The sequence below is a fragment of the Vombatus ursinus genome, unplaced genomic scaffold (genome assembly GCF_900497805.2).
Source record: "Vombatus ursinus unplaced genomic scaffold, bare-nosed wombat genome assembly UNPS02014872.1, whole genome shotgun sequence".
Classification (NCBI taxonomy): Eukaryota; Metazoa; Chordata; class Mammalia; order Diprotodontia; family Vombatidae; genus Vombatus; species Vombatus ursinus.
In genome coordinates this window covers 7,295,632-7,320,733 of record NW_020954650.1, presented here as the reverse complement: position 1 = coordinate 7,320,733, position 25,102 = coordinate 7,295,632, and the positions used below count along the sequence as shown (strand labels likewise).

At 37.4% G+C, this 25,102-nt stretch overlaps 1 protein-coding gene across 5 annotated transcripts in view; it reads left to right on the top strand.

Annotated features, from left to right (window-relative positions):
* XG (Xg glycoprotein (Xg blood group)) overlaps positions 1-4,332 on the top strand; it is a 61,880-nt gene extending 57,548 nt beyond the window's left edge. For all 5 annotated transcript variants that reach the window (XM_027842445.1, XM_027842446.1, XM_027842444.1 and 2 more), the window contains one exon: positions 2,967-4,332. In XM_027842445.1, coding sequence (XP_027698246.1) covers positions 2,967-2,983 — 17 coding nt within the window. In that variant the 3' untranslated portion in view covers positions 2,984-4,332. The remainder of the gene's footprint in view (positions 1-2,966) is intronic.
* The last annotated feature ends 20,770 nt before the right edge of the window (positions 4,333-25,102 follow it).

Here is a 25,102-nt window from a genome sequence, read left to right as displayed (position 1 = left end):
CTTAACTTTTTTTCTGTGAAATTTTTCATTCATTTATAATTCATTTTTATAAGTGCATGTAAAACATGAAAATTTTTATTCAAAAAGTCACAAAAGAAATACAAGCTTTCTGCTGAGTACTTTAGCAGGCTAAATAAGGCACCTAGCAGGAGGCATCAGCTCACCCAGAAGCTACACTGAAGAGCTTTGATTTGCCAGGTGCAGTTACTGGGCCACAATATTCATATTTAATTTTATTTTAAATCCATAAAGACAACTCTAAGACACAGATCAGAAAAGAGGAAATGGTGCTTGATCCCAACAACATTAATTAAAAATGTAAATATAGGCCCTAGCCTGGAGTGTTATGGATCTTACCTTTATTTTCCTGTGTGAAGATATAAGAATTGTGATCAGATGTCATATTTTGAGCCTCAATCTTCTGTAAATTGCAAGATGGTCTCCCTCTGCTGGCAGTTGAGCAAGACTGCAATGTCATGCCTCACTAAAGTCAGATCTCTTCTTACAAATTTTCCTAAATAAATTTATGAAAGATAAATTAAACCATTATAGATCATTTTTATCTTAATTTTTGATTGCTCTCCAGTTGACAGGGGCTGCTAAGATCTACAATTTGCCCATCATCCTTATTTGATTTGTGCTTTTGGGGAAAGGGGATCCAAATCTGTGATTTAACCAGTTTAGGGAACTCCCAACGCAGAAACCCTCTTTATAAATGCAACTCAACACCTTCCTATGTAGGAAGCTTCTCTGGAATCAGGAAGATCTGAGTTCAAATCTAGCCACAGATACTTATCAGCTATATAACTGTAGGCAAGTAATTTAGCCTCTATCTGCATCAGTTTCCTCATCTTCAAGATGGGGGTAATAATAGTACCTACATTCTAGGATTGTTCTGAGGATCAAATATACATAAAGCATTTTGCAAAACTTAAAGAGCTATATAAATACTAACTATTATTATTGACTATTATAAGGGGGAACCTAGTACTTCTCAAAGCATACACTTTTTGGCTAACTATCATTTGTAGATTGTTGGGTTTCCCCCACCCTTGTCTCAAGCCCAAATTTTTCCCCTCTGCAACTTCTAACCATTGCTTCTAGTTTAGCTCTCTGGGACCAAGCAAAACAAGTCTAATATTTCTTCCACACATTGACCCTTCAAATACTTTAAGTCTTAGGATCAAAAGCTGATAGCCAAAGGGGAACTTGGAGAACACTTAGTCCAATCTCTTCATTTTTCAGGTGATGAAACAGAGTCCAAAGTATATGACTGGCCTAAGCTTACTAAAGTTGTGATTGTTTTAGTTTGTCCTTCATTCTCAAAGAGGACTATGACGTCAGGAAGATGATGCAATGACTTGCAAGTGAATTGGATTTAAGCGAGGGAAAGCTGTGCAAAGTCACCAGCCTAACTTTCTCCTCCAGAGCCATCTGGGTCCCAGTGGCCAAATATAGATCAAGACAACAGGAGATGGCCCAGGATGCAGTGGGAGACCTTGGCCTTTTTAAGCTAAGGTCTTTCTGAGCTCTTATTTGACTGAGGTAAACAGCGATTAGGGATGTTTAAGAAATGAGCCAAAGGATGGCTCCTTTAATTAAAAAAACAATGAAACTGGGAGTGGGAGACCCTCAGGGTTGTTGCTGGCCAAAAGAGAAACAATTACTATTTACATTCACTCTGAGCCATCAGGGCCCAAAAAATAACCATTAATTGGTCCTTGGCCAATCAAAGAGTTAGAATGAATTGGGTTTCAGGCCTGGTCTTTAAGAAAAAAAATTCTGTCCAATAAAGCCCAAGATATTAATTTACCTTCCTTTGGGCAGAGTACCCTCAGGTAATGGCATGTGAAGAGAGGAGCTGAATTGACCAACTGGAACTGGTCAGTTGGTTCCCAGTGTGGCAGCTCAGGTTACTGAAGTACAATGTTGGGATACTGCACTGCCTCCTGTGACAGCTTGAAGACAGCTATCATATTTCCCCTAGGATTTTTCTTCTCCAGGCTAAACATATCCAATTTCAACTGATACTCATATAGTAAGTTCCAAAGGCTCTCATTATCTTGGTTGCCATTCTCTGGAAAGTCTCCAGCTATTAACAGTCTTTCCTAAAATATGGCATCTAGAACTAAATGTATGATTCCAGATATACTCTGATATGGACAATTATTACTTCTCTTTTTCTGGACATTCTGCTTTTTATAATGCAGTCTAAGATATCATTAGCTTTTGGAGCCATCACACTGGACTATTGACTCTTATTGAACTTTTAGTCCATTAGAAGTTCTAGCTCTTTTTCAGATTAACTAATACTGAGCAAAAACTACTTTATTTTATGTTTGCAAAGTTGACTTTTTGAACTTGTGTAGATTTTGATTTTATGCTCATCTTACTAAAATTAACACAGGCTTTTGGCATGTTTAGGTATTTTTGGATCCTCAATCTGTCATCTAACTTATTAGTTATTCCTCTTAACTTTGTGTCACCTAAAAATTTGATGAATGTGATATTTATTCCTTCTCTAAAATTGTTAGAAAGAGTTGTTAAGTAGCTGGAAATGTGTTGGATTTATAGTCAGAGGCCCAAAGGCTGAATCTGGGCTTTGCCACTTGTTACTCATTTGACTTTGGAAATATCACTTAATCTTTATGGGCCTCAGTTCCTCATGGGTTAAGATGAAGAGGTTGGACAAGATGCCTTCTGAGGTTCTTTCCAGGCCTAGATCTATGATCCCATGGACAAAGGACAGATCCTTAAAACAAAGAGACTTTGTTTTTGTTATTAACTCTATATTAATAGTAATGGTAGTGATTATTTTAGAAGTTTGGTCATTCAAAATCTACCTAACTCTACTACCTTTTTATCTACAAATTTAAATTGTCAAATGCTTTGCTGAAATTTAGGTAAATTATATCAATATTGGGCATTCCAGAGAATAACATTTTCTTTACAATCTTCCTTTTCAGAGACAGAGAATGTCTGAAAGAGGCAGGAATCTGTAATGAATTTCACAAGAACTGGAAAAAGATGGGAGTGGACATTTATCGTGTATGTTATATAGATTTTTTTCTGTGTGTGCAATGAGGACCCACCAACCTATTAAAAGAATTTTCTTCTCCTAAAACATCTGATTCACCTAAATGAGAATTCCAAATTTCTTTATATAATGAGGATACAAGGATATTTATCTGAAGTATAATGAAGCTTAAGAAAAAAAAAGTCTGATTTAATGGATATATTATTTAATGTGGAAATGAGAACTTGGACTCTGTTCCTCGTTCTTAGAAAACCTTTTATAATAATGTATAAATGATTTAACTCCATTTCTTGTGTCATGATGCCTGACTAGCACAGTTTTAGGGGGAACAACTATAGATGCGCATAGTTCCCCAATCCATAGACATTTGGTGGCAGTGAAAAGATGAAGAAGATAGCCCATTCCAATGATATTTTTGTGGAGAAAGTCACCAGCACAAATGATAAGAGTTTTTATTTCAACTGTTCACCTTAATTACGAATGAAATTGAGTTACTTATTTCCAACATTGATAGGAAAACCTGGATACTGCACTGTCAGCAGATATTTCTGTGACTATTAGGGAATCCTTAGTAGGAGAAAACTAAATAACCTTATTAAATTGAGATTATAAATGCAAAGTGCTAAAAACAAAATTCCTAGAGCAGTGATTTTGAACCATTGTTCCATTCTTCTTAGGATTTTTTTTTTAAAATAAAAGCTAGACATAGAGACTATTTTGAGTCATTATAATTTCTAGCTCTTTAATTTGTTGCCATAAGCGCTCAGATTTAATTCAAATTGGTATTCCACTTCCTTCAATGGGATACTTTTGTATCATCACATGTAAATTTTTAAATGCTTTAATCTTAGCAATTATATTGAAATGCTTATATATGAATGTGTGATTTCCATCACTAGAATTCAAGCTCCTTCAGGGTGAAGAGTGTTTCTTTCCTTTTTCTTATATCCCTAGGACCCAACATGGTGCCTGGTACTTCAATGGTGCTTAATAATTATTTTTAATTGATTAATTAATAAGACATATATGACACCAGTTTCTGAAGGAAAACTAAAGAGATGCTTAGTTATTCATGGCAGGTATGCTCAGCAACATTGAAAAAAAATGGCAAAGAGCCTACTCCTTGGTTTAGTACAGTGGAAGAGCTAAATTTTTCACAAGATCTTAAATTCAGAAATGGACCAAATCTGATCCAGCTGCCACCTACTACCTTCACCTACATATTGTTTTGGGGGAATGGGAAAGGGAAATGCTTTGCTGTAAGTGTTTATTAATAAATGAAACTTTATGTAATATAGAATGGATGTATAATTTTTCAAATCCTGTTGAAATCTCACTACCAACTGACCCCATAGAGCTAAAATCTATGAATTGCTTTGTCCTACAGCTTATTGGTTTTTAAGACTTCAACTTAAGAAGTTGGGATAAAAAACATTTCAAAGGATTTTAAACCATGAGAAAGACTGGAAACAAAACAAAACAAAAACACCAAACTGGCTAAAACATTAATGTAGAGTATCATCACCATATAACACTGAATCACATATAAATTATCATGTAATTTGAATTCATCCTCATTTTGTCTCTTATTTAAATGTTTTTCTAGCATTCATTTATGTGTATCTTACATTGAAAGTGTCTAGTACAAATATAATAATAATCACCCTACGTGATAATCTAGTTTGATATCTTAAAAATGTGTTCAACATATATTAGAACATTGTAGGATGTTTGGGAATTTTTTTTAATGGAATTTTTAGTGTCTTACAGGGATGTTATAGAATTGTTCCAATAATTTTTAAAAAATATGTTTAAACAAAAAATAAATCTTTTGCTTGTTACTTAGGTGTTTTGTATTATAAATGTCATTAAAAAAGATTCATTGGGAAAACCATTTGATGTCAAAATTCTAAAACTACCTGCCATTGTATATAGTTAACCTATGTTTAAGTGAAATATACCATCTATTTTTAATTTCATGCAAACGCCTTTTATTTTTAGTAATATATCATATAACTAATCTTTTCACATCCCCATAGATTTTAACAAAGGTAAGTGGGAAATAAGAAGGCTTTGCACTGGTTCCAAGAGACAGTGCCACTAAAATAAGGGCATTTACACATTTTTGGGATAAAGGTGTCAGAAATGAGAAAAAAAGCACTGAATATATAATTAATTTCAAATATAACATGTTAAAAAACTAGTATCAGAGTTCATACTGTCTTCTGAGTTCCTGAGAAGCATTATAGCCACCATGGGAAAGACTTCTGGAATTTAACAGAGGAGAGTGTTCATAAACTAGTAAAAGATTTCCATCCAATGTGAAAGATATTATCTTAAGACAATTAAAAAATTATGAGCATTTATAATCTTTCTCCCCTGTCCCTTAACTGAACAATTAAAAAAAATTGAACTCTCACAAAAATATTCATAATTATGCAAAACAAATTTTGGACTTTGGCCATGTCCAAAAATGTGTATCATATTCTTCATTATAAGAAGCCATCACTTCTCTACCAGAAGGTGGGTGGTGTATGTCATCTTCAGTCCTTTAGATTCATGGTTTATTTTTTATTGTATAGATCAGAATTCTACTCACTTCTCTCTGAATATAGATATCTTCCTCTGGAACTGTCAATCTCATCATTTCCTGACACAATAATATTCCATTATATTTATATACCACAATTTATTTTGCCATTTCCCAATATCTGAGCACGTCCTTAGTTCCCGCTATTGGACTACAATAAGGGAGAGATAATAAAGAATATCTACTAGTAATAACTAACATTTGTATAGCACTCAAATGTTTGAAAAGTGCTTAACATATTTTATTTTATTTGATCCTCTTAACCACCCTGTAAATCAGTCAATCCATAAATGTTTATTAAACCCCAACTATGTGGTAGGCATTCTGCTAATCACAATAGTGTTATTGTTACCCATATTTTGTTGTTCAGTTGTTTCAGTTGTGTCCAATTCTTCATGACCCCATTTAAGGTTTTCTTGGCAAAGGATGTTGGAGCAATTTGCCATTTCCTTCTCCAGTTCATTTTTCAGATGGGAAACTGAGGCAAACAGGGTTAAGTGACTTGCCCAGGATCACACAGCTATTAAGTGTCTGAGGCTAGATTTGAACTCAGGAAGATGAATCTTCCTGACTCTAGGTTAGCACTGTATTCATTATGCCACATAGCTGCCTTATCCATATTTTCCAGAGGAAGAAGTTGAGAGTGGGAGAGGTTAAATAACTTGCCTAAGGTCATATTAATAACTGTCTGAGGCAGGATGTGAATTCAGGTTTTCCTAACTCCAAATCCAGCAATCTATTCACTTACTCACTTGACTGCTTCTAGTAACAGCTAGCATTTATATAACACTTTTAAAAGACTTCCAAAGCACTTTATACATATCTCATTTGAGATTGGCAGCAACCGCATGATCTAACAGACACAATTATGATCCCCACTTTACATATGAGGAAAGTGAGGCTGAGAGTAGTGTCCCTTCCAGGGTCCCTCTAGTAAGTATCTGAGGCAGGATTCAAATTAAGGTTTCCCTGACTCCAATTCTATCCATTGTGCTGCCTAGTTGCCTCTATAAGAACTTCAATAAATATTTTTATTTATAAAAGGACTCATATAAGTTTTTCTCTTCATTCTTTGTTCTCTTTTGAATATAGGTCTAGTAGTGAGATGACTGAATCAAAATTTATTAATATCTGGGACAGGGTTCCAAGTTGCTTTCTAGAATGGCTGGACCAATTAATGGGCCCACCAACAGTTCATTCATGTGAGGATTGAAGTTGGGTTTGAATTCAAGTCTTTATGAAAGGTTTATTTTCTTTCAGTCCTTCCAACAGTTGTTGTTTTCTTCTTTTGTCATATTTGCCAATCTAAAAATGTGAGGATAAATATCAGAAATACTTTAATTTGTATTCCTATTATCATTAGTAATTTGGAGCAATTTTTTTCCTATGGTTGTTGATAGCTTGGATAGCTGTCCTTGAAATCTACTTATTCATATTATTTAACCCTTTATCTTCTGGGGGATGACTCAGGCTTATAAGTTTGAATCAGTTCCTTTCATGTCTTGGATATGACATATTTATCAGAGAAACTTGGCTCAAAGAGTTTTTTTTTCCAGTTACCTTTCATTTTTTAATTTTAACTGCATTATTTTTGTTTTTAGAAAAACAAACATTTCCTAAAATCTTAATTGTTCATTTTATCTTCTATGATCCTGTTTATCTATTGTTTCATCATGTGTCCTTCCTCTAGCCATAAGTTCAAAAGATCTTTTCTTTCTAGTTCATCCAATTTCCTTTCATTAATTTTATGTCTAGGCAATGAAGGAATGTGGTGGTAAATGTTTAATAACCAGATTTCTGGGGAGAAAAATTCTTTGATATAAGAGACGGCTCTCAGGGTGGGGGAGGAAGAAAGATACAGGGGAAAATTTAGAAGATGTAAAGACAAAATTGTCAACAAAATTTTCAAAAAAAATTTAGCATTTACAAAGCCTTCAGAGGACAGAACAGTTTCCGTAGCAGAAATGCTGGAAAAAAAATGATAGAGAGAAAGAGATTGTGCAAAGGCATTCCTAATGAGCATAGTGAGTGTGCATGCCTACGGAGAGGAACATTTCCATTGTCTGGAGTATATCCTAAAAGTTTTATCAAAAATGACCAAAAAAAAAGCTAATGGTTAAGATATTTTCATAGCAGTATTATGTGTAATTGTAAAACCTTCAAACAACCTATATGTTTAACATTAAGAGAATGGTTAAACAAATTGTCAAACACTGATGTCATGGAGTATAATTCATTTAAGATAGACAAGTTTGAAGAATTAAAAGAAAGCTACAAATATCTCCATGAAATAAAGTAAAGCCAAAAGAAGTAGGACAAGAAACCTAGAACACTAAGACTAATTCTGGGCAAATAAAAGAAAAGGTGAATAAAAGTGAATGAGAAAAAGAATGCTGACAGAGATCTAGAATTACTAGAAATTGATGATATCTTATTGACATCATTATTAAATTATTACTGAAATTAATTAATTTTATTATAAAGTATTACTAAGCAAACAGTCATATAGATATTGAGTATTAGGTTAATGAATCTTTTTTTTTTTAATAAAGAGAATAGAAGTGTGGGAGACAGGAAAATAGTAATTCATTCAAGGTCACACAGCTACAGTGTGTGAGAGGTAGGATCTGAATGTAGTTCCATATGTATTTCATGAAGTGACAGAGTTAAAGTTCATCAAGAATTCTTCTAATACACCTGTATACTGGTATCCTCCAGAGCAGGGGTGGGGAACCTGTGGCATTGAGGCCACATACGGCCCTCTAGGTCCTCAAGTGTGGCCTTTTGACTAAATGCAAACTTTACAGAACAAATCCCTTTAATAAAAGGATTTGGTCTATAAACCTTGGACTCAGTCAAAAGGCTGTGCCCAAGGACCTAGAAAGCCACATGTGGCCTTGAGGGTGCAGGTTCCCCAGCCCTGCTCCAAAGCAATACTTCAGGCCTAATCTTTACCTTCAAGACCACACTCTAGCAGACTTACAGTTTTGTCAATGTAAATGTTACTCCAAACAATATTGATCCAACCTCCCTAGGTCCTTCTCATCCTGCCTATTCTGATCCATATTTTCCCATACATCCTCTATGGAAGATCTATGGCAGCTAGGTTGTGCAGTGGAGAGAGCACTAAGCCTGGAGTTTGGAAGACTTGAATTCAAACCCAACTTCAAAGATTTATTAGTTATGTGACTGTATCACTTTACTTCTGTTTGCCTTAGTTTTCTCATCTATGAGATGGAGATAATAATAGCTCCTGTCTCGCAGGGTTGTTTGAGGTTCAAATGAGATACTAATTGTAAAGTGTTTAGCACAGTACTTGGCATATAGTAAGTTTTATGTAAGAGTTAACTATTACTACTGTTGTTGTTGTTGTTGTTGTTACCCAGCATGCTTTAGGTCTCTCTTCTGGTTTTTTTTTTTTTTTTTTAGCTTCTTGAGAGTATCAAAATTCAATATGAACATCCATGGTTTCTCATTCTCATTACATTGCTGGCCCACCTCCTTTTCCTCTCATTTATTTCCTTGATAACATCTTTTATACCACAAATCTTTTGAAAATGATTGTTGTTAACTTGTGGCAATGGGTTTATATTCTCACACATTTTTCTCATTCTTTGTTTTTGGCTTATTTATAATTTTAGTTCGATTCTAGATCAAAATCTTATTGAATTGAATTATCTGGAGTCTCATCAATGTATGCACTACCTCCTGCAATGAAGGTTGGAAGTTGTCTGGCCTTCTCTTCCTGTTCAATTCTTTATCATGTCCTTTCATAAATCTTTGTTAAAGGTCTACACAACCTCAAGTTCTTTTAATATTTCATTGCCACCAGTACAAAGTCAGAATGTGTATTTGTTATCTCTTGCTTTCACTATTTGAATGGTTTTCAGGGAAGGAAATAAAAAGAAATTTACACGATTATTACATATTTAAAAGAAATTGCAAGTTGTACATATTAAATTTGCAGTTTCATTTTTAAAAAAATTATACTATATTGTGGAAATGTTTGTTTTATTCCATAAATTAAAAATAAAATAAATAAAAAATTTTTGAAAAGAAATAGACAAAATATTACTTAATCTATTTTTCTTTAGGAAATCAACAGCAGAATCTTCTCAACAGAGCCTAGCATTGTGTATCATGTTGTTCTAATCTTTACAGGCCTTCTGTTACTTTGCTGGCTTGATGCCAAACCACATCTGTCTGGTTGGGTGACAACCTTAAGTAGGTACTTTTGGAGCAGCCAGTTCCAAATATAAACTCAGGATACTCTCGGGTTTCCAGCTAGCTATTTTCACATCTGTCATTCTCAGCTGTCTTATTTCTCAATCCTATCCGCCTGCGCCTTTTCTAGTTAAAGGGACACTAGTCAAAACAAATTTCTCTCTTTGAATAGAAAATGATGCATAGACAAGAAACAAGATGACAGTTTCTCACCTTTCCCTCGTTCCTGAAACTAACATTTTTTAATATCTAACTTACGGCATTTCATGACAGTTAAGTCAGGCATGATGGTAATCAGTAGTGGTGGTGGTGATGGTGGTGGGTGGTGGTAACATCCTGTGTAGGCTTGCCCCATCCTAAGTTGGTGATCTACATAACAGATATTTTTCAGAATTGGAACAAACTTCTGGATCCTAAACAGGCAAACCCAGAAGAGTGTGGAATTTTCCCCTTTATGCTTTGGTTAGGTGGAAAAACTTCTGAGACTTTGTGGCCAATCACCAGACTTAATAAGGGCTGACTGGAAGACAGCTAGGTATATACTTATACTATGTATAGGACAGGAGATAGGATCTGGGTCTGTGATTTCACTGGTTTTTGGAGCTCCCTGTACTACTTCAGGTTAACATCTTATTTGTCACTTACATTAGCTGCCTACCCTAGAGCACTGAGAGGGTTAGGAAACTTACCCAGGGTCACACCACTAGTATGTGACTGAGAAGGATGTGAACCCAGATCTTCCTGACTTTAAGGCAGACGCTCTATCCATTATGCCATGATACCTTTATACTTTGTAACCACTAAAAACTAATTCACAAGTATAATTTTTTAAATACTGGGAAAGTCTTTAGATCTAGGGCCATTTTTGTTAAATTTGGAAATGAGGTCAACATAAAGACAAATATAAACTAAATATTTTTAAACAGAAATACATCTGACATGACATATATAATATCTGATTCAATTCAATCAAACTACAATTTATTAGGTACCAAGCTTATATAGAAAACTGTGTTAGGAGTTAGAAAGATAAAAGTCTTAGATTAGAAATGCCTTTGCTTTTATGGAGCTTACCATATGATAGATGATTACATTTCTTAGGCACAAAAATATAAGTGCAATGGAAGTATAAAGAGACTGAATGAGGAATCAAAAGAACTGGGTTGGATTCCTGGATGCAATGCTAACCTGAATCTTAATCTCCTCATTTTATAAATTATGTGGTGAGTTGGACTAGAATCTGGTTCCTTGATGATCACCAAAGTCTCTTTCATCTCTGACCCTAGGAAATTAAGTCAATGCCTTTTTTTTTAAGGACTTTACTGAGGTATATAGGAGTAAAACAAAATCTCCATATAGTGGCTGCCAGCACAAGTTGGACCTTCTGAGAAGTTTCTTTAAAGCCCGAAGTTATCTTATGAGGGTTTATTGACATCCATTTCTCTTCATTTGAAGTGTCAAAGCTGCACTAACAACAAAGAGACTGCAGTACAACTCAGGTTTTATTCTGTTCATCTGGAGCCCACAGATTTATTTATATTCAAAGTCAACCAACTTTCTGAGAGCATATTTATTTACTGAAACTATTTACTTTGTTGTAGAGAAAGGGCAGAAGGAGGAAATAAAACTATGAAGTCAGCCTTACACTTTTAGGTACTAAATAAATGTTTATTGATTCTTTCCATCAGTACTTCCCTACAATTTATGAATACGGTTACTTCTTTCAAACACAGTAAATATTCATTATTTAGTCTTCAAAGCTCGTAGGACGATAGGATATAGATTCAGAGCTAAAAGAGGCCGTCTAGTCCAATCCTCTCATTTAACAGATGAAGAAATTGAGGCCTAGAGAGTGACTTGCCCAAAGCCACACAGGCTGTAAGTAGCAGAGCTGGGTTTTGAAACAGGTCTCTAGATCTAATGTTCTTTCCATTGCACAAAAAAAAATGTGATGTTTAAAACTCATTCAACAAGGTGCTTTATCTAAAAGAGAGTAAAAGACTAGCATCCTTCTTCAACAATAAGCTTTTATATCAGCTTCAGCCTTTAGCTTAATTTCTTCTTTCAAGCCTTTTTTATGGGAGAAGAAATATCCACTAGCATCTTTGTCATGTTGCCTGGGACAATTTCCCCCCTAAAAAACTCAGGAAAAATGTCTCTTGAGACTTGATTGGTTTAGAACACCAGGGCTTGAGCGATTGATAACACCTGAACGCTTGGGTGCATAAAAAGGCCAGCCCATGAGGAATCAGTGTACTTTAGACTGATGTGATAGTCAACAAACTATTCTGACCAGATGTGGTTCCATATGAAGATTGGAAAGTGGTGTTTGTATCCACCTGAATCAGCACTATGTGCTTGCTAAATATCCTTTCCATGCTATGTCCTAGAGAGTTAGCATGAGGTAGTGGATATAATATTGGACTTGGAGTCAGGAAGACTTAGTTTTTATCTCACGTCATTTGCTCATGTCAACTATTCACAGCGTTTGGTCTAACAAAGACAAACATGATTAGGTTGTGTCCGTTATTTCATTTCTCTCAAAGTTTGTGGCAAGCATGCATGGGAGCTGACAGTTTAGAACTGAGAGCTCATTTGGGGGTTTGGGTGCACAGGGGTGTACATCATCATTTTACCTCTGGACAGAGGAAATACCTCTTTTACCAGACCCCCGGGATTTGGTTATCTAGACAAAAGAAGCTTTCTCCACTCAAGCCTGAGCAGAACACAATGGGGCTTCCCTTACCTTAGATTAAATTATTTGCAAGCTTAAGTTGGGGTTTGACCAGGATAAGGAGAGTCACTGTAATCACATTATCAGGAATGTCCTGAAGAAACAGTGAACTTAAAGTTAGGACTTTGAAAGAAGGGGGCTGGGGGAAGTTTTGAATTTCCAAGATAATAATTATTAAAAGTCATTTTTCACACTCACCAGTCAGGGGTGGGGAACCTGTGGCCTCCAGGCCACATGTGGCCACAAGTTCCCAGACTCTTGAAGGTGGTGCAATGGATAGAGCACTGGGCTTGGAATCAGGAAGACCTGAGTTCAAATCCAGCCTCAGATACTTAATAGCTAAGTGATCCTGGGCAACTTGCTTAACTCTTATTTGCCTCAGTTCCTTAATTATAAAATGGGCACTCAATGGACAAGGAAATGGCAAACTACTGCAGTATCTTTGCCAAGAAAACCCTATGGACAAGTCCATGAGATAACCAAGAGACAGACAAGACTGAACAACAACAACAAAAGTCACTTACTGCCTAAATGACCTTGAGCAAGTCACTTATACTTATTGTTCCTAACTTTTCTTATCTATAAAATGACCTAGCAGGGGCAGCTAGGTGGTGCAGTGGATAGAGCACCAACCCTGGAGTCAGGAGGATCTGAGTTCAAATTCCACCTCAACACTTGATACTAGCTGTGTGACCCTGGGCAAGTCTCTTAACTCAATTGCCTCACCCTCCAAAAAATAAATAAATAAAATTATCTAGCTCAGGATGGTCCAGTGGTTCAGGTTCAAGATTTGAATGAAATGAGACATTTGTAGATCATCTAATAGTTTGCAAAAGGAAGTTTACTAAGCCAAAGTATTATAAATTTAGAACTCAAGGGAACCTTAGAGTTCATCAAGTCCAACTACTTCATTTTATAGAACATTTCATTTCAAGCCCATGAAGGCAAGGTTCAGTTATATGATTAATATCTTTAGAAAGCTTTTTAAAGTTTACAAAATAATTTACATATGCAAACTTGGCAAATCTCATTTAATCCTCTCAGCAAGTGAGTCTTACCAGGTAACTAAGTGGCATAGGGGATAGAGTGCCAGGAAGACCTGAGTTCAGATTTGACCCTAGACTCTTACTAGCTATGTGACACTGAGCAAGTCATGACATGAGTAAACTCTGTTTGCCTTGGTTTCCTCAGTTGTAAAATTAGAATAATAATAACACCTACCTTCTAGGGCTGTCATAAGGATTCCTTGAGATAATATTTGTAGTACTAGCATGTAGTAGGCACTTAATAAATGATTGTTTTCTTTCCTCCCTCCCTCCCTTTCTTCCTTCCTTCTTTCTTTCCTTCCTTCCTTCCTCCCTCCCCCCATTTTTCCTTCCTTCCTTCTTTCCTTCCTTCTCTCTTTCCTATATGGTGAGGCAGGTATACAAGTGATGAGGAAACTGAGGCTTAGCATAAACTGAGGCTTAGAAAGGCTAAATGACTTGCCCATGGTTAAACAATGAGAGTCAGAGTTGGGATATAACCCTGTGTCTCTCCTGACTCCAAATCCAGCACTCCTTCCGATTTCTAAAAGAAGCTCAGCAGTTTTCGCTCTGTTTAGAAAGAAAAGAAATGATTGCTACGTCAACAAAAGGAAAGAAAAATCCTAAACTAGATCTTAAGGAAAACAACTTTTCCTTTTTACTCCCTCTACCAGCTAATTAAATCCTATATTTAACTTTTTTTTTAAGAGTGTTTCACAGTGAATTTAATCATTACCCAGGTCAGATCTTTGATGACTATCTCCAAGTATCTCAGGCAACAATTATGTAAATACCCTGGTGGTAGAGAAGGTGAAAGAGCTCTTTGCCTAAGGACCTACCTATAGAGAGACTTCTGACTGAAGAAGCCTCTGGTTATATTCAGTTCAGAATCCTTTCTTTTACTTTTGAACTAAGTAGACAGCTCTAGGCTAGAGCAATTTCTTAACTCCAACGTAAATAGGAATTGTCTGCTATCTATATCCACTTATAAATGGTATTTTTGTTGAAAAGAAAATAAATTCAAAGGAACATTAGTGATGATTTTTCTCTCCTCCTGAGCCCCCAACAAAGAAATACTTGCTTTTGTCCTCAAACCCCTGTGTCAGAAGCTCTCATAATACATAAGGGCCAGGTTTGGAGGGATTTTTCATCTCTTTGGAAAATCACAACCAGTTACCATCCAGCATGCTTCCAGGAACTCCCTTTGCAAGCACACAGTTCACCAAATTAAAGAAGGAACATTAATTGAAAGATAGAGGGGAAAAAAAATGGATCATCAAATTAAATCAAATTAAGGCCTTTCAAGGAGCAAATTACTTTCTATCTTGGAAAAATCTTTGACTTATCGTCCCAAATTCACGGGACCCCCTTTGTTTCTAGTTTCCTGTTGCTCCCGACAGGTGACATCAGTCATTATTCTACCCCACTTATATCCTTTCTTACCCAGGAAATGCTGACAGGATTACAGTCTTCACTATTGCACAGAGAAGCCATCTAACTAGTAGGAGACCCAGTTCTCATTGTGTGACAATTCCAGTCGATGTAATGTCACACTAGAGACTTCTTTCTGAGGTTCTATTTTTCAACACTCCTGTCAACCTCAGGCCACATGCAAGTTTGCCATAGAAACAGGCTTCCTGTTGTTCCCATGTTTCAAGTGACTCCTTGTCACTAGCTCCTTCTTCAGATAAAGTGACCACAGATTCTAATGTTTGTCTTCCTCTGACACATTGGAGGGGTGACTTTGATGTAAGGGTCCACTCCCTACTTGTTCAAGGGCTAAGCAAACATCACAATTTCTTCTAGTGATCTTTTAAGTAATGATGATCTTTTTCTTTTTTAAAGTAAGCTGGCAGGACTATTCAAGGCAGTATGGTACATTGAATATAGAGCTTGCCTTGGAGTTAGGAAGACTTGGATTCAAATCCTGTCTTAAATGTTTTATATGATACTAGGCAAATCACTTGATTTTCCAATGTCCCAGGTAATTTTTTAAAAGTATAATTTATAGGAGAGTTGTTGACCGGTGCTTGAGATTCCCTACATCAATGAAATCACAGAAATAAAACTTAAAAAAAAATTCAAGTAAAACACATTATATTCTTTGCCAGTTATTAATGCTAAAAAAAAAATAAAAAAGTAAAGGGTCTGCAGGGGGGAAACCTGCAACCTTGCCACATGTGGCCTTCAAGGTCCTTGGGTGTGACCTTTTCACTGAGTCCAACTTTTACAGAACACATCCTTTTATTAAGAGGATTTCTTCTGTGAAGTTTGGATGCAGTGAAAGGGCCTCACTTGAGGACCTGCAGGGCCACGTGTGGGAAGCTCCCCACCCCTGGCTTTGGGAAGAACTGTATGAACATTAGGACATCATTTATTCCCTGGAAAGTACCAATTATTTTGGGATGGGAGGAAAGAAACACCATTTATTTGGGGGAAAAGGTAAAAGGAAAAGTCCCAACATGAGCTATATATAGTGGATAAGTATATAAGTAGATGATAAGTAGCTACATAGGAGCCAAGTATAGTACAATGAAATGATAATTTTTTTGGATAGAAAGAGAAGTGGAAGGGCAGAATAGAACTGGAGAAACTGAGGCTGATGACTCCTGTGACATTATGTTGCTGCAACATTTGGCAAAAAATAAGAAAAAAGACCAGAAAACACATATTCCCTTTTCCTGGAAGCTGTGGGAAATGCCTGATGTTCCTTATTACTGTGGTCAAAAGTGACCCCAGCTGTTGAGTGTGTCTATTTTTTATAGCTATGACCATAAGTTTTCATGTTGGCAGAGTAGGGATGTTTTTTCCAGGTATTGTTCAGCTCCTGGGGCATCCAAATCTTGTATTAAGGTCTGGGGGCATTTTGAAAATGAAATGAAAATTAAAATAAAAAACTGATTGCTCAGAGCAAACTCTGGCTCACATTTTAAAAACCCTGAAATAGGAAAGTAGCCCTGAGTACTACCTCTGCATTTAACCCAGGGACAAAGTCAGAATGGACATACCCTTAATATGACCTCAACGTTAAATAATATTAATATATCTATTATATTCTTCCTCTGCCAACAGACTTGGAGAGTTTAAATATGATGAATGGTGGTGCAGGGAATAGGGTGCTGGACCTGGAGGTAGGATGACCTGAGTTTAAATACAGCCTCAGACACTTATTAGCTGTGTGGGCCTGGGCAAGTCATACCTGTTTGCCTCAGTTTCCTCATCTGTAAAATAAGCTGGAGAAAAAAATGGCAAACCATTCCAGCATTTTTGCCAAGAAAACCCCACAAGGGGTCATGAAGAGTTGGACATGACTGAAAATGAACAAACAATACAACAGTAAACTGTTATACAAAGGGTTGTACTTAATTAAGCCCGATATTTGGCGAAGACTTTCAACTTCTTATGTGCTTGAGAAAGAACACTTTTACCTCTCATGTAGGAAGATAGTGGTATGTATATACATACACACACATGCTGTAACTATGTTGTCTTGTATATACACTCAATAGTTTCATGAGCATTGACATGTAAAATACTAGGGTTTTTTTTCCCCCTCTGTCCTTCTCTTGTCAAAAAGCAGTTCTGAAAGGGATAAACATAGAAATGACCAACCACCTCATGATGAGAGGATAAATGAGATTGGAGAGCTACTTCTGCCAGTATAATAAAGTAACCATTGATTCAACAGCACTAATTCCTTGAGACTAGGTTGCTTACCTCAAAGAAAAGCTGTTATTTCCTTCTTACCTGCGATGCTCACACTTTGAGGAGATAAAGGCAAGAATGAAGGAAGGTAGAATCACCTTTCTGCTACTTCTGCAGAAGGGAGAGACATCGAGGTGTTTTTGTTTGTTTGTTTTGGTGCTGGCCAGGATATAGCACTGAAACGATTAATTTTTTGTTTTGTTTTCTTTTTCAAATCACAGATATGCCTCTGTGTCCCCTTCCAGATCTAAATCTATAGTCCCTATGCTATTCGTAATAAAGTCAGCAATGTGGCCCTAGGCAATATAGAACAAACTTTGCCTCCTTCCCTTATATTTTGGTTTCTCTCACACTTATTTCTGAGCTAAGCCTGAGAATCTCTTGAGAATATCTAAGCATATGTGAGATAATTTTCTGAAACAAGGGGCTGAGATTTCTGCCCAGACTTAGGGGGTGAAAAGAAAAAAAAATCATCACAGCCTGGGGTATTCCGCCTGGCTTCTATTAGCCAGGAATGATAGTTATCACTACTATCAGTGTCAGTCTGACTTTATTAGAGAGAAATTCTAGTGACTATGCTTTAGAACAGTAGTATCAAACTCAAATAGAAATGGGATGGAAGGGGCATTAAACCATACATAATGATCCTTGCGGACTGCATATTTACTTAGAAAACTGTATATTAGCATTAGCTATGCTTTATCATATTTTTATTTATTCTGTTAAATATTTCCTAATTACATTTTAATCTAGTTTGGGCTGCACTGGAGGGTTTTGTGAGCCCTGTGTGTGATACCTCTGCTTTAGAAGAGTGGATTTGAGATGACTAACAGCTGGTCCTGAAGAGATTATGCCCAGAAGGGAGAAATACCCAGCCCAACGCCGGAGAAACTAGAGGATCCAGCAGCCATCATGAGTGAATGAAGCTGAGATTATGAATGAATGAATAAATGAATTAATGAATGAAAAAGTATTTATTAAATATTTACTATGTGAAAGCACTGTGTTAACCACTATGGATACAAATACAAAAGAATAGTTCCTACTATCAGGGGCTTCAAATTCCAATAGAGGAGACAACACACATAGATTGGAACCCCAAGTCAGATGGAAAGATCCCAAGGTTCTTAGAGTGCAGAGGCAAAGCAAATACTAATGCCTCTTTCTTTAATGTTATTTACTCTCATATAGTCATATCACTTTTTTTAAATGATTTCTTTTTATTTAAAAATTTTTTAATTAATTTTTGGTTTTCAACATTTGCTTCCATAAGCTTATTGAGTTTTCAATTTTCTCCCCATCCTTCCCAGCCTCCCTCCCCAAGATAGAATGTAATCTGATATAGGCTCTACATATATGTTTCTATTAAACATACTTTCATATTAGTCATGTTTTAAAGAAGAATTACAACCAATAGGAGGAACCATCAGAAAGAAGAAACAAAACAAAACAAAACACTCCTATCACTTTCTAATGGTGCTTAGACATTTGTCAGTGCCAAGAACTTTGGTGAAAAGAACGTTCTTTCAAGGCCTTCAGTATCTGTAGCTATACAATCTGTAGAAGGAGTTGCCAGTCACATTTCTGTTGGGCTTGCTTCCCAAGATGACGGCTGTGAAGGTTGGGCTAAAAGCACTGCTGTTGCCAAGGATCTTAGGTTCAGGGTCCTGGCCTATTTCCCCTGGGGTCCAAGGAGAGGTTGTAGTAGAGATAGTGGCAATAATTTGACTTTTCTGGCACTTGCCACCTCCTGTTTGTCCTCCAAAGTGTCTTGTTGCCTCAGACAGGTTGGCTTGCCTACTCTGTAAGTGATAGTCAGCATTTGGTGTGAGTGGATGGCCCTGCCTCCACAATGGTTGCTTCTTAGGATGATGGCTACTGGGGCTGAAATGGAAGCAGGACCAATGGTTGTGGTAGGGGAATGGCCGCTCTCAGAGCTCTTGGAGTTACGTGTTTGTTGATGGTAGTTTGTCAGTGCTTGGTTTTGGTGGTATTGAAGAAGGTGGGCCCCCCTTCGCAGTGACTGCTCCCCTCAGTGATGTCCAGTAGGAACCAACCAAGTCATATGCTCAATGGGGATACCACATCTATCAGGGAATAAGTCCACTGAGAATAGCACAGTGATGTTGCCATAGGAATTTGGTGGTCCTACAACAGTAAAGGCATGAGTTGCCCATCTATGCTTGTGTACAAACACAAGAATACTAACTGCATTCCCTACTAATTATTTTATCTGACTGATGAAAGGGGGAAAAAGCAACACATTGATGGGGTTCATGAGCTATGGTTTTGGATGAATGTGTTCCCATAGAGTAAGTAACCAGAATGTATCCTCCTATGGGCCTTCTGCATGTTAGGAGGTGACCGTGGTGAAACGCTAGAAATTGCGTGGTGAATGGTTCAGCATTATTTCCTCAGTTTGTTTTGTATTTGTAGTTCATGCTTAAACAATTAGACTTGCATACTGAATAAACAGCAATTTTATTTTCAGGGTAGCTCACTGGAAATGTAGCATGTCCTTGACAAAAATGCCCCCAGGGTGAGAGAGATACATAAGATTTTTCTGTCTTCCCTATCAAGCCCAGTGATCTGCCTTCTCCACTTCCGGGAAATTTGAGTTTCAATAAGAATGATTTTGTGTCATCCTTGCTGGGGATAGATTTTTACACAGAATTCAGAGATTTGGACATTTAATCATTCCCCTTGAGGACCCTGCAATGACTTTCTGATGGACTAAAGATTGTATGTGCAAGTCTAGAAGTTGCTGGCTTTTCAGAAGCCTAGAAAATAAGAGTGCTTATTCCCTTTTTGGCTTCCTCATCCTGAAGTAGAAGCTACCTCAGAATCCAGAACAGTCTCAGAACGTGGTGGTTCAGCAACAGCAGGTGGGGCTGAAGAGTTAGATGAAAGCATCTGCATGGAGTCAGGGATGGGACCCAGCAAATCCAATCTCTGCTGGCAGAAGCTCAGATATCACTGGCTGGCTGAGTGGGAAGAGGTAGCCCTGGGCTCAGTGTGGAGGTGATACCACTCTGAAACACTGGGGTTGAGCACACCCTTCTTTAGACACTCAACAGGTTTCCAGGGCCAAGGTGGTAAAAGCATGGGAGTTGGTGGCATGGCAGTTTTCCTTAAAGTGTCAGCTGGAGAATGGAAAGGGAGAGGAGTGTTAGAAGAGGGTGAGCCCATGCAGGAACCTAGGTAAGGATGAAAGTGCGCTGGGGAAAAAGTCGCTGGTGAAATTGGGCTTGCAGCCCCCAATATAGCATTGCTTCTCCTCTTTAAGCTGCCTGGAGGGAGGGAAGAGGAAGAGGGAGATGTGTGCAAATCTATGGCAAATCAAAGGTAATTAATTAATTTTTTTTTTAAGGCAGAAATCCAACTTTCTACCTCCTCCTCCCCTCCCAACACACACACACATACACACACACACACACACACACACACACACACACAGAGACATACTTGTATCCTTTAAGAATAATGACAACTCTCTTTTATATATTGCTTTAAGTTTTGCAAAATGCTTTACGTGTGTTATCTTACTTGATCCTCAAAACAACTCTGTGGGACTGCTGCTGTTATTATCATCCTTATTTTACATATGAAGAAACTAAGAGCAGTTAAGTGTCTTACCCAGGGTCACATATCCTGTAAGTGTCTGAGGCAAGCTTTGAACTCAGATATTCCTGATTCCAAGCTCAACACTCTATGTATAGCTCCACTGAGCAGCCTAATTAGAAAGTTAATACATCTGAAGTCAAAAGACCAGCCCTGATGTTTATTATTTGATTAACCTTGGGTGAATCATATCTGGTGGCAGTACCTCAACTGTAAAATCGGAGTTAGGAAAGATGATCTGTCCATATCACTTCCATTTCTATCCCTATGAGCCAATGATCTGCAACCTTTCTGGTAGACAGTGGTAGTCTGTAGAACTCTCTTTTCAACTGTACCACAGACATATCCACATCTTCAGCTGTCTTTTTGACTTCAGATGCTTAAGAAGTGTATTTTCTTTCCTTTTGACCCTGGAGGTGCTCAGTGTGCCATTTATCTTGAGAAGTTTGTGCAGTTACTGTAGTGATTTTACTTTGGGTATACATTTCACAATAACATTTCCTTCCCCAACTCCCTTTGTGGGAAGCAATGTATTGAAAAGTGCTTCCAGTTATTTACTGCTACCAAGATTCATTGTCATAAATAGCACAGCCACATTATGCATTCTACCATCTGGTCACTGGGAAGAGTACTGGACTCCTTTCTGAGATTTATGTAGTAATAAGAATTCATTTTGCCATGTGTTGGTAGCTTTATATCATAACCATATGATGGGAGGTTTCATGATATAGTGGAAAGATTGGATTCAGATCTGGGTCTGACTCTGAGCTTTAGTATATGGAAACTAGGAGAAACCTCTCAGCTTACTCATGTTGTTGTTGTTTGTCCTCTGCTCTTTTTTTTTTTAATTACGCAATTGGGGTTAAGTGACTTGCCCAGAGTCACACAGCTAGTTAAGTGTTAAGTGTTTGGTCTGAGGGCAGATTTGAACTCAGATCCTCCTGACTTCAGGGCCGGTGCTCTTTCCATGGTGCCACCTAGCTGCCCCTTGTCCTTTGTTCTTGAAGAGGACTAGGGCATCAGGAAGGTGATGCCATGACTTGCCAGGGAATCAGATTTAAGTGAGGAAGGGCTGTGCAAATTCACTAGCCTCACTTTCTCCTCTGGAACTATCTGGGTCCAGTGGCAAGATATAGATCAGGATAACTGAAGATGGTCCCTGCTTACTTATGTATAAAAAATGGGGATAACAGCATCTGCCAGTCTGCTTTATGATATTGCTATGAGGATCAATGAGATAACAAACACATATAAAAGTATTTTTAATTCAATTGCACAAACATTCAATTATACAGCTTACTGTGGCAAGGAGAGAGGCACCCTGACATAGTAGATAGAGTCTGAGAGTCAGGAAGACATGGGTTCGGGTTCTATATCTTAAACATACTTACTGTGGGCAAATCACTTAACCTCTTTATATCCCCAGCCAACTCTTAATGACACTAATATGAAAAGCAGTTGCCCACCTGCAAAGGTTTGGGGAAGAGAGGGAGGGTTTCCTTTTTGGAAATCACTGCATGGATGAAATCACAGGTCCAAATAATAACAACAACAATAATAACAAACAATTAAAAATGTGCTAGGTAATGCAGGGGATACAAAGACAAAATAAAAATAGTCCTTGCCCTCAAGGAGATAATATTCTATTTGTAAACCACAAAGTGCTATATAAATGTTAGTGGCACTAATTTCCTTAAGATTTAAATTAAATTTGTCCCTTCACTAAAACCTAATGTTGGAATTTGGAATCAAAACATATACCTTTATAGCTGATTTATAGATTGATGAATGATTAGTACTATTTTTCAAAAACACTGAAGCATATAATTAACCCTTAATGAGGATGCCTAGATGGGAATCTTTAGCATTTATGGGAAATGAATAATTACAGCCTTACTCAGAGTTCCCAGTGTAAAATACTCCTGCGTAGTTAGGTTAAACATCTTCAGACTACTAAATGCACTTTAGTCATGTCTAATCACAGGAAAGTGAGTAGGTACTTTCCTTTAATCTGAACTTTATGAATGTAAGTGCTGAACAATTGACCCCAGGGACCTAAAGTAATTTCAAGTAACTCAGGGCTCAAGCGTATACATTTGCCTAAGACTTTTCACCATGGCAAAGAGAATGATTACTCATCAACTCTGCCCAGTAATCAAATATCCTCTCTACCAGTAAGAAGAGTCTTGTGTAAATGCCTAGGCTTGACCCCTGGATTACATTCAAAAGATTTACCTTTACAAGGTGAAAAAGAAGACAGTATCGTAGGGCTGGGACAGCTAGGTGGCTCAGTGAATAGAGTGCTGGCCCTGGAATCAGAAGACTCCTCTTCTAAGTTCAAATCTGGCCCGAGACAGTCACTAGCTGTGTGACCCAGGGCAAGTCACTTAACCCTGTTTGCCTTAGTTTCCTCATCTGTAAAATGAGGTGGAGAAGGAAATGGTAAACCACTTCAGTATCTTTGCTAAGAAAACTCCAAATGTGTTCACAGAGAGTCAGACATGACTGAAAAAAATGACTGAACAACATAACCATGGAGCTGTGTGACCAAGGGCAAGTCAATTACCCTAGCTCAGTCTCTGTGTCCTCTGCAAAATGGGCATAATAATAGGCTACTACCTACTTTATTGCTTTGAGTAAAAGATTTTATAAACTTTAAAGTACTCTACAAATTCAGGTAATTATTATTATTATGGGAAATAAATAGGAGAAGAGTTGACTGTATTGCCTTCAGGAAATTGCAAGGCTTTCTTAATGGAGCTATCCTTTAAACTTTTCCCATAAACAAATTCCTATCTTTCCTAAATGTCAGTATTCTGATGGTGATGTTATATAGCTGTGAAATATGGAACACAACGGTCTCTGAAGAAAGGAAAATAAATATCAAAGAAGGCAATGGAGAGATGTTTGATAGGTGTGAGCAGGAGGCAACAAATAGGAAATGAAAAACTTTGAAGATCAAGAAGAAAATATATCATTATTAAATGCATGATAGAGAAAGGAGATAGTCTAGTTACGTAGAGAGGGAGAGGCATGACAAGTGGACAGGCTGAGTGCTCCATTGATATGGAAGGCCTTTTTATATCGGATGCCCCTTCCCCACAGCTTCTCTACTCCTCTACCTTCCACTTCAGGATGAGAAGGTGAAAAGGAGAAGGGGCACTCATATTTCCCATGCTTCTGAGTAGATTAGGGAGGTGTAAAAGGATTGCCTTTCTGCAGAAAGGGCCAAGTTGAGATTATGTAACAAAAAACACATATATACAGTGTATCCAATCTGTACAGTTTCAGACAAATACACACAATGTCCATGAGGAGAATGGGTTGAAACTTAGAGAAAAATGGTAGTGAGGAACACACTTAGAAAACATATGTGATAAAAGATTACCTTCCATTTCTGCCTCTGGTAGTTTTTCTCCCATCGTGGAATCTTTATGAAATTCCTCTTATGTGTAGCTCTCTGCTACGTTCCCAGCATCAGCGTCCTTTTAGGGTCAATAGCTGACATTATTTTCCCCACATGAAGGATCCTGCTCTCTGAAGGTGCTGCTGTCATCAGGTGAGCATCTTTTCATATGTTCCTGTAGCTACCTCCACTACTGTCACTGCTACTACTTCAGGTGCCACCGTTACTGTGATCATTCATCTCTGACAGCTAGTGCAACCTCTGATGGGACCTCTGGATCTTTCAAGCTTGGAAGGTCACTCAGACACTTGAATCTCAGAAGGTTCATTTACCGAAGATTGCTAAAGAGCAAATACAGGAGACGGAATCAGCTGTGTTCTTACGGTTGTCGTAAGTCTCCTTCTCCTAACCTGGAAGTTAAATGCAGTACTGTCTTTGAGGCGGTTAAAAGTAGTTCTGCTTCCTCTCATCGGCAAAGGAAAAAGAGAGATGCAAAGGTAAAGTTATCCCTGTTGTAAACCCACTCAGTTCCAGATAAGCTCCCTAAGTCATTAGGTCTCCCAGCTCCATAGCCAGTTGGAAAACTTTTCATTTTCACACAGCACCTGCCCGTCACCCAGGTTCACCCCAAGCTTCCATGGGGTTGCTTGGACTAAAACCAGGCAGAAAATATCTGGGAATGTTTGAAGGACTGGCCCTTAACTATTACATATTATATTTTTGTTAGCAAGTAAGCTTACTGAAGGCAGGGACTGTCTTA